General features: G+C 37.4%; 2 protein-coding genes across 5 annotated transcripts; one reads left to right on the top strand and one right to left on the bottom strand.

Annotated features, from left to right (window-relative positions):
- LOC143446556 (uncharacterized) lies at positions 1-1,534 on the bottom strand. Its single transcript, XM_076946230.1, has 4 exons — positions 1,253-1,534; positions 1,048-1,143; positions 703-882; positions 1-489 (listed from the first exon to the last, which is right to left on the bottom strand). The coding sequence occupies exons 1-4, from the start codon at positions 1,436-1,438 to the stop codon at positions 277-279; spliced, it is 675 nt and encodes a 224-aa protein (XP_076802345.1). The 5' UTR covers positions 1,439-1,534; the 3' UTR covers positions 1-276.
- A 1,622-nt stretch (positions 1,535-3,156) lies between these two features.
- Positions 3,157-9,135, top strand: LOC143446561 (transcription termination factor 2-like). 4 transcript variants are annotated; one of them, XM_076946252.1, is made up of 20 exons: positions 3,158-3,571; positions 3,639-4,615; positions 4,727-4,816; positions 4,893-5,036; positions 5,180-5,318; positions 5,403-5,456; positions 5,628-5,678; positions 5,753-5,828; positions 6,051-6,157; positions 6,238-6,303; positions 6,385-6,519; positions 6,592-6,754; positions 6,866-6,965; positions 7,113-7,279; positions 7,428-7,549; positions 7,821-7,944; positions 8,018-8,195; positions 8,404-8,508; positions 8,624-8,716; positions 8,840-9,135. In XM_076946252.1, exons 2-20 carry the CDS (start codon positions 3,677-3,679, stop codon positions 8,945-8,947), a joined length of 2,961 nt encoding a protein of 986 aa, XP_076802367.1. In that variant the 5' UTR covers positions 3,158-3,571; positions 3,639-3,676; the 3' UTR covers positions 8,948-9,135. The 4 variants fall into 4 exon arrangements, with proteins under 4 accessions (XP_076802366.1, XP_076802365.1, XP_076802364.1 ...); XM_076946251.1 differs by having other exon boundaries at positions 3,157-4,615; positions 5,180-5,297; XM_076946250.1 differs by having other exon boundaries at positions 3,157-4,615; positions 5,180-5,300.
- The last annotated feature ends 1,359 nt before the right edge of the window (positions 9,136-10,494 follow it).

The raw sequence follows: 10,494 nt of genomic DNA, 5'->3' as shown, positions 1-10,494 counted from the left end.
TTTCTGAATTCTCAAGCATGCATAGAACGGACATATAAGGCACAAATAAATAAGCCGACCTGGCAATTGATTAGTTAAAGGCAGTGACGTGAGTACAGACGGAAACAAAATTAAACCAAAAATATAAAATTGCAGATCAAGAAAAAAGGACAACACAAATCTGGTGACAACCACAAATAAATAAATAAAAAACAAAGGGAATTTTCATTAAAATTTCAGAAAATGTTTTTGTTTTACAATTTAGCGAAATGACATCACGATCGCGCAAAGGCGGTTTTATCCGCATCTGTCAGGCACATTGGCGCGTACTAAGAATTTATTATACAAGTTAGAGAATCCATCTAGATAGCTGTAAAACTGCATCATGAACTGATAATTTCGAACGATCTCCAGGGTACGACTTGGGGGAGTATTCTGGCCACAAGAACGACAAGGTGGGTAGAGTCCAAAGGGCTCCACGTTTATTTCGAAACAGAAAATGTCTTCCATCTGAAAATGAAGTATTCTTATGAAAACCTCTGTTGTACTTCACGCCTTGTCTATTGTAAGTTGAACTCACTTATCTGTACATATTTTATTATAGGGAAGAGGTCACTTTTAGTTACTGCAAAGATATCAAAGCCCTATGATACAGAACCCGTTGCTCAGTCCTGTAATATAACGTAAGCTCAGCAGGATATGAAGAAGTGATCCGTTACTCACATGATGTTTGAAGAAGAACATGAATTGGTTGACAGTGTTCCAGACTTGTCTCAAAAGATCCTGATTCGCTTCTGAGAGAGTCGTCCTTTGAGAGTCTTCGCTTAGCATCCGGTGCAAGTACAAGTTGAAATCTTGAAGCCCGTTCAAGTTCACTTCGAAAACTTTCCTCCAATCGTCTGTCTGCATTTAATGAATGCAACTCAACGATAAACGTAATTTGCAAGCAAAATTTAATCCACAAATCGCGATCAGTATCTATTATTTTAAACTGATTATTTTCTAGTTCAGCCAAAAATGTTAAAAAGCAAAGACACCGTTTATCTGATACGGATGAACTCTACTGACCTCCATATCAGCTCGCGACGGAAGAATTGACAACTTTAAGCTGGTTGAAGGAACACGACAAGCCAAAGTACTGGTGCATTCCATCTCTGAGGAAATCTAGAAAGCAACTGCTATGATTCATAAACTGCACTTCTGCACTTAAATAATAAAGCTGCACGAGAAATTACACATCGATTGCAATTTATGTAAGTAGAGAAAAACTCACATATCTCGTCAGTACTTTGTCGATTCCAATCTTCATGAAACTCAGTCGCGATTTCAGAGAATTCAGTCTTCCTGACACTAAAGCTTGGCGACGGGAGGTTGCGTTTGATAGGGCCGGAGCGAAGGTAAAAAGAAGAAGAAAAACTGAAAATCGGCGGCAAATTTGAAAGTTGACGATTTCCACCATACCTTATTGGTTAATATTCTCAATTACGTAGTAACTTAATAATTATTCTTGATTATTCGACGAGTGATTTGGGCTGATTTCTAGACGATTTCCAGATCTGGTTCGCACGAGTCTGTCTCCAATCTCGACATCTTGGTCTCTTTTATACCCAATATCAAGTCTCGTTTATGTTTTCGCTCATATTTTATTACATCACTGATAACCAGGGGAACCACGCACAATATCCACCCCCGGCACATGGCCTTCGAAAAACTCTATGTTATTCGTGGACCAAAAAAAACTGCTATTTTTAACTCTTTGTGATGAATCAAAAAATTGGAACGGTTAATTATCGATTTAACTATTGATCTTTTGTTCTAAATCTGATGGCACTTTGTCTGGCTTAAAATATGTCGTTTGTTGGTACTTTTCATCAGTTTATGCTTCCGCCGTCAAAATCAATCGATCGAACAAACAACATATAAACAGCAGTCCATAATAATAGGCCCCGCAGGAAATATGTTCCGAACATGACGTAATATTCGGAAGGGTCCTAATCATGCCATAAAAATTCACTGATAGGCCCACCGTACTCAGACCAATAATTTAGTGCTAGCCTTGGTTTCATTTAAGCTTCAAATACGTCATTAGTGAACAGATCACACGTCAATAAGCCAGAAATATCTTCCCATATACGATATAATTTGCGTAGATTACGAACGCCGCTATTTTTAAGATAGGCTGCTTCCGAAAAAATTGAAAAGTCTTTCCGCGGTAGCATTGACTCTGGATAAATGAGTTAACCCAAAAAACCATAGAAATCATGCAGAACGAAGCATGCAAAAACACAGAGTGCAAATAGTTATTGGCGCTTGCAAGTGGTAGGCTACATGTGGCATGACAATCTTTATTTTCGAACTGGGGAGAGTTTTGGCGCGATTTAAAATCGACAATGATACTTTACATAGATATAAACTATTAAACAACTATGAAGTATAGGCTAAATAAAATTAATTTATACCTCGTGTCTTTCGATTTATAAATTATTTTGTCGCCAAAACGTTCATAATCCCATTGTTTTACTTTGTGCGTCATTTGCTTTCTATAGCTTCACTCTTCTCGTAAAAACGCCATTCATTGTTAGCAGCTTAAAACATTATAAATAGTAATTATCAAGTCAATTATACTTGATACTAAAACTGGACTATACGTGTATGTGCTTTGCTTTGTTTGTGTCGTAGATAAGAGAGTATTATGAATATTTTTGATTTCGTTCTACTGATTGCAACAGTTTAATATTCTAAGTAACATCTTTTAAAACCATGTCTCTTTTTTTGCTTTGTTGATTTTCCCAGTAATTTTGTAACTTTATTTTTCATCTTTGATTATATCCTGGATTGTGTTGAGGAAAGAGTGATCTGTTTAACGTTTTGCGTTTTTAATTTGGGACATTTTTCAATACTTCAAGAACAAGCCACGCCTCGAAAAACGCGTCGTAGATTTTATATGAAAGCATATTCATTTCCACCTCCAGAAGATGGCTTTTAAAAGAAAACATAATTTGTAAAATAAACTGTTAAATGAAAAGTGTTGCCGTATTAACTGCAACCAGTCTCTGCCGTTTAGAACATAATTTTTTTCTGGCGTCCGGTATGCTGCGTGTGGCATCTGACAAACTAAGCTGAACTCGTTCATATGAGTGGCGATCAATAAAGACGGAAGTCATATTTAAACCGGTTTGGCATGTGAGTGATAAAATGTTAACTTCTAGGTAACAGAAATAAATTTTGCACTACTTAATCCATTCCGCAAATAACTATAATTCTGCTAAAAAATCACACGACTGACACGAGTGTTTTGGCAAGCACATTATTTGTGATCAGTGATGCGTTAAACAGCTGTCCAATGATTTGGCGCGTGATGTGAAGGTTTTGTAGCTGCAAGAGTATTTAGAAATTCTTCTTCAAGGTAAATTAAGGTTAAGCGCCAAAGTGAGCCGTGAAAAAAACTAGAAGTTTTGTTTGTGAGGAAAGCTGCTGATGTTTTAACAGTTTTGCTATGCCTTTAAACGGTGTAATTACGTCTTATGATGCTCAGAGAAGGTGCGGGTTCATCAAAGAAAACGAAAAATCCCAGAGTTATTACTTCGCCAAGGTGAGTATGATTGATAAGAATACAAACGTGGAAGTCGGCCAGAATGTAATCTTTGATCTCTTCAAAGAAAAAGGCCAAGTCAAAGAGCCGGTTGCAGTTCGAATTATGATGAAAAATATGGTCGGGGACAATACGAAATTTCCTCATCCTGAAAGTGGCAGGGTAAGAGGACGTGTGATTTGGTATAGTGACGTCAAACAATATGGCTTTGCTCAGTGTGAAACAAATCCACCTACCGATGCTTTTTTGCATGTAAAACATGTTGAAAATGCCGGGATAACGAGACTAGCAAGGGGTGAAAGGTTAAACTTCATTCTGGTCCCGAACCCTGATCGAAAATATCAGCCCCTTGCAGTTGATATAATGCGGGAAGAAAAATCAGGTCCGATGACTTCAGCAGAAGATAATGATGAAGAGAAATTATTCCAGTCTGATCCTCATCATCCGAAACATATCAACCCATGTCAGATCCCTCACGAACCATTTCAAACACGGCATAATAATTCTGCTCCTCATGCAAATGTCAATCAGAAGAAAGTATTGAACAAGCTGCCAAGCAATGAAAGACAAAATGATGGGATAAAGAGGCTGCATCAGACGACATTGAAGCAACCACAAGGAAGTTCATTCGGCGCATCAGGATCTGTTAACAGGAATTTTGAAAATCCCGTACGAGAAAAGATTCGACAACAACTTCATCAGAAGCAGAGTCTTATGAGAAGTTTGGACATTTCCAAGCTCCCAGATGGAGGCAGACGAATCCAGGATCAGATCACGGAACTAGAATTGAAGCTGAAAAACACGCACTTGGTCAAAATTGATGATAAAAGTGATCCCATCTCCCATGATAAGAAGACGATCTTGCCAAGACCTTCCTCGAAGAATGCAGCTGATTTGGATAAAGAAGATTTTAAAATAGGGATTTTGTCGTTTAAAACCTCTGCATACAAAGAACCAGACTTTGCTGATGAAAAAATGAAGAAAGATACTGATCAATATTATGGCGGGAGAATGACAATAAAACGCTTAGATACCATCCAGAAGGTAAATTTCTTAACTTGTCTGCATCATTCAAAATATTATTCCCATTTATTATTACAGCTACACTGCGGTATAACTGTATCACTTGTTATTGTTATAACGTTATAATGCTAGATGACTGCAGATGCAATAGAAAAACTACACGGCTCACTACATAGCTGTCCATCAAGTGACGAGGAACTGAATGATCCTGATGGCTTGACGGTGAAACTTATAAAGTTCTGTCTTTATTTCTGTTCTGTCGATGTCTTCAAAAAGTTACCGGTTGTTATTCGCGAAGGTGTCGTTGATGCCTCATCAAAAACAAGCGTTGCAGTGGTTGGTTTGGAGAGAGAGTCAGTCTGTCAACGGTGGAGTTCTGGCCGATGATATGGGACTCGGAAAAACTCTCACCATGATTTCGTTGATTTTAAAACAAATTCAGGTCATTAAAAATTTCAAGCCATCAGTCATTATGATGTAAATATATGGAAGCTTACTCAGTTATAAATCCCTCGTTATCGGACCGGTGTATTTCCTCAATGATGCAAAATTTGTGGTTATAGAGGTTTTTAGTCAACTTTATAGAATAAAGACAAAAAGAACGAAGAAGAAAACGACGACGAAAAAAACGAAGACAATGCAGATGACGTAAACAAAGATAAAAATGACGATGACGCAGCCTCTGATGAAACTTCAAGCTGTGGTGGTCCTTCAGCCTTTCTATGTTAATTTCATGTCATTTGATAACAAAAAAATTGATTGGTTTGGTTCTTCTCCGATATTTAAAGGTATACATTTGTTTTACCAGGGACAGAGAAAGAAAAAGTTACAACAGAAAATGGAACAACTGCGGTCGAAAATAGTAAAGAAATGTTTTATTTGAGACTTCTTAATTTTACAGAAGTTAAGAACAGTTGTACTCACAAATGCGCCATGTTTTAAAATATAATAGATATTGTAATTTTTGACCACTTTAGACGTTTTAAAATGAATTGGACACCGTAAAGGATAGTAAATATGTTCATTTTTTCAGCTTCCGCTGAAGAAACTTTGTTGGATTCTGCTGAGGATAAGAAAACAAAATGTAAGCAAAATAAAAGTTATGATTATCTTACTTCATTAAACATTCACCATGTTGTATGTTTTGCATTTGGACAGTGGTTTCAACAGATTCAACGTTAATAGTTGCTCCAGCGTCACTGATATATCATTGGGAAAGCGAAATTCGAAACAGGTCAGTTGTCATCTCGCGTCTTCTATTCTCTTATAAAGAGATTACTCTTATGCCCATATTTGGTAGTAGAGAATATGAAGTTGTAAGTTGAAGATTACACGCCATGGTATCGGCATCTGCGTTGGGTTAGGGCGAAATTTTTGCATTGCTTAAACCCACTTGGTGATGACCCTTGTCTTTCAATACCCCGGTTACTGAGGTCTGTGTGTGATTTTTATGTAGGTGCAAAAAGGGTCTGCTCAGTATTCATTTATTTCACGGAAGCTCGCGTGAAAAGAACGCCGAAAAGCTGGCAGAGTTTGATGTCGTCATAACAACGTACGATATAGGTACATGCGGCGCCTTATATCACCATTCAATATACGTAATTAAATCAATGCTATGGTTTGAAACAATGGTTTTACATCAGTGCGAAGATGCAAGCCGAAAGTGGAGAAACCAGAGGATGTGGAGAAAAAGAAAAAGCCGCCAGCAGGTTGAATTCTTTGTCTCTTCAGCGGCAAGTTACATTCCTCCTCATCTGCACTTTTAACACTTCTTCTTCTGTGTTGTTCAGGATCTGAAAATACTTTGTTTCTCATCAATTGGCGAAGAGTAATCTTAGATGAAGCTCACCAAATAAGGAATTTTAAAAGTCAGACGAGTGAAGCGGTCTGTGCTTTGAACTCTCAGTCACGCTGGGCTTTGTCAGGTGAATTGTTATGACACTAAATACAATCGTTTATCTCGAAAGTCTTATCTTTGACTTGAATTGTTTTTGCAGGAACCCCAGTTCAAAACCAGGAAAATGATATGTATGCGATGATTAAATTTTTACATTGTCACCCGTTTAATGAGTGGAAGTTATGGAGACACCAAGTGGGCAACAAAAGTGAGCTTGGCAAGCAACGGCTTAAAACTCTCGTCTCAAGTCTCGTATTGCGAAGGTGAGCAACTCTTCTACTTTTGTGATGTCATAATTGTGTAAGAGTTAAAATTAGCTTCACATAATTTGCGTGTAACGTCGAAACCCTGCTGTCAATTTTTTCCTCTAAAAGAGAGAAAAGCCAGAAAGGGTTGAACGGAAAACCTTTGATTCCTCTCCCAAAAAGAAACTTTGAGATCCATCGCATTAAACTCAATGAAGTGGAACAAGAGGTATCAATATGCAGAGTTGTTTAAAAAATTATCACGAGAGAAAGTGTAATTTACATTTACACTACAATCTTCGTCGTCATCGCCCAAAAGTGTGATATATTATAAATGACAGTGTCACAATATATTAGCTCAGTTATAATTTCAAAGGTGTACAACAAACTAAAGTTGGAATCCCACTCAGCGTACATGGCATATGAGCAGGTCAGAGGTAAAAAAAGTTGTGATGTAAAACGCCCATACGGTCAACTGAATCATTTGACCTATGAACCCGAAAAGAAAATGTCCGCCACCTCCCTGCTTGTTATGCTCCTGAGGTACATTAATGGACATGTTGATGTTGTAATAAACAGAATATTACAAGACATTGTCACACACTTGTTATGATTTTTGCAAACATAATTGCGTGGTTATAAAATCTTAACTTGCACTATATGGGCCACATGTGCTCTGTGTCTTGAACAGACTTAGGCAATGCTGTGGTCATCTCAGCTTGCTGGGTAAGAGTTTTGATCAAGATCTTTTGGAAAAGGAAAAGGAATCTATCGCTGTGGAGGATCTTTTCCGCTCGATGAATTTGAATGACGGTGAGTACAGTGAAGTTTTGTGGAATGGTGATGCTTGATATCTATGGATACGTGTAATGTAATAATACCGTGTAATAATTATAATATGATAGGTTAATAATAATGATAATACTGGTGATATTGTAAAAAAAAGAATATCTTTTGGCTGTTTACAGAAACAGAACATGGCAACTTTTAAATAAAATAAAATACATGAAAGCTTTTTATTTAAGATTTATTTGAAAAAGTTTTTCACAAGTTAATTACATCTGATTTTGTTTCTTCGTATCAGAGTCAAGTTTCTGCAAATCATTGGACAAGGACAAATATGTCGGCAAGGATAAAAGTGAATGTTTTGAAATCTCTTCCACGAGCAGCAAGATCAAGTTCGTGATGGACACTCTCCACAAACTTGAGTCAGTTTTTAGTTGCTGAAGTTTAGTGGAATAAATCTCTGCTGAAATTGAAAATTGCATAATTTTGCAACAGTTTCGAGCAACCAAACGACAAATGCGTGTTCATCAGCCAATGGACGAGCATGTTGCGTGTACTGGCCCACCATCTACAAGCAGCTAAATTCAGTTACGCCGTAATCGAAGGAAGCGTGTCTGCACGGAAAAGAATGGATTTGGTCGATGAGTTTAACCGAAATCCTTCAAAACCAAAGGTCAACAAACTATCTATTTAATATTTTTACCAAATCGTGTGGATTATGCTAAAATGAAGACTAATTTTGAAATCTTTATCACATTATCGGCTTTGTTTAACGGATGCTGTCAAATTATCTGATAAGTCATAATTCGTCAGCAATAAAGACAATTCTCAACAGTAATAAAGATGCGTCACATGTTTTATAGAACTCGATATATTTTCAGGTAATGCTCGTGTCGCTGCAAGCTGGGGGTGTCGGGTTAAATCTTGTCGGAGGAAATCATTTGTTCCTGCTCGATTTGCACTGGAATCCCGCCTTAGAGAAACAAGTGACTGTTTATTCGTTTTCATTTCATTATTTGGCTGGATATTTGTGATGATGATATTTCGATTGCCCAGAACAGATATTTTGTTGTTTTTCATTTTGATATCCTTCCTTTTCAGGCATTTGACAGGATTTATCGTGTTGGGCAGAAAAAGAACGTTTTTGTGCATAAATTTGTTGTTTCTGGGACAGTTGAGGAACAAATATTGCAGGTACGATTTCATATCACTCAATTGTACCAATATTTCATATCACTCAATTGTACCAATATTTTATTGCACGAATTGTGACAGAATGGATGTTAAGGCCGTCTGCTTACTTTTATTCATTTCCAGCTTCAAGAAAAGAAGATCAACATAGCCAAGGCTGTAATGGAAGGAGCAGATACTGACAACAGAGTTCGTCTTTCGCTGGCTGATATGAGGCAATTGTTTGGCTTGTAGCCTTGCTTTGTACTGAAAGCAGCGATTGGCAGCACTGTTGCTTTGATCACGAATTCCGTATTATGTTTTTGTGCAATTTCTATGCCATTTTCATTTGTGCTTTTTAATGTAAGGTGATTTTTTTTCGTATTGCAGGCAAGTGAAGTTTGATTTGTTTTCTTTAGCTGGAAATATTACAGAATGCATTGAAGCTCTGTTTGATGAATGCAGTTATGCATTAAGTGTTTGTAGTAGCAACTATGAAAAATTTGTTAAGGCGTGATGTTAGAATATTTGCTTGTTATAAGTCTTGCACCATTTATCCGGCTGATGGTTCAATCCAAGCTCCCGTTACCCACTGTTCGGAGCCATTTCTGATTGACGGTTGACGCCCTGTGTAATTTGGTTACTGTTGAAGTTGTTTTGCCCCACTGTGTGGAGCTGTTTACTGGGGTCAATGAACAAAAGCAAGTGTTAACGCCTTGCTCAAGGAAATTGCATGAATAGTGTAGAGTCATCAAGCTTTGAAGTAGAGAAGCAAAAACATTTATTTCAAGTGAAAAATTGTTGATGTCTGTGTCAGTCTCAAAAAAAACATTTTGTGTGGTCTTAGGTTATTCCCCTGTTAGGATCATTGCCTTCAAACATCAGTCGTTTCCAGATAGCGTGCTTGATTGGTGTAGGCTTACAGTTATCCTTATCGTCGCAATTAGAATTTTGAAGGTCTGAAACTTGGCGATTATTTTTCACCTCTTAAAAGCCCCAATTACCGAGCTAGCCGTGGTGCAATTATCAGATATCACATAGACGCCCTGCTTACTTATTTCGTGGGCGAGGCAACACGAAACCGTCGAAACGCCCTGTATTGCTGTAGCTGTATGGAAAGCCTGTATTTTAGCACAGCCACGGAGATTTACGCCAAATAATTAGGGTCTATTTATTACGTCACACCAACATTAAAATTCTAATTATCTTCCGCCGCAACCAGGCATAACCCAACTCTTAGTTGAAATTAATGGAGCCGATTGGAAAGCCGTTGGTTCGCACTTGCAATCTTTGTGCCGTATATAGGCCCATGCTTGTTTCTTGTGACATGATTAGGCCTGTGTGACGCCACGTCATAAAAGCTTAAAGCTGATATTTACACCAGTGACGTAACGATATTTGCTCCTTTGCCACGCTGGAGATCTCCGGTGTATCATGTAAATTTTCGAAACAGGCGATACACCAATTGGCTTCGCTTAACTTATAAATTTTCTCTCTGCTAAAATACGTCTATTTAAGTTATTTTTGGGTTGTAAACATGTTAATTAAACTAAAATAACATGCACTTACTTTTTAGTAAAAAATTAAACTGTAGGTTTGTTTTTCGGAAAAAACGTAACTTTCACATCAGCTAAGTCGATAATGTTAGAAATTTTTTTCGTTTTAACTCCTATGGTATGCTTTCTGTTGTGCTAGTTTTAAATACAATATCAGTAAAATAAAGGCTGCCACTATTTCGCCGGAAAAAGAACATAATTTTAACCATATCTTGTTAATGTAAACTTACCAGTAAATGTTATAAC

Source organism: Clavelina lepadiformis, chromosome 2, assembly GCF_947623445.1.
Source record: "Clavelina lepadiformis chromosome 2, kaClaLepa1.1, whole genome shotgun sequence".
Lineage (NCBI taxonomy): Eukaryota > Metazoa > Chordata > Ascidiacea > Aplousobranchia > Clavelinidae > Clavelina > Clavelina lepadiformis.
The sequence above is the reverse complement of the archived record's forward strand: the minus strand, read 5'-3'. Positions and strand labels throughout refer to the sequence as shown.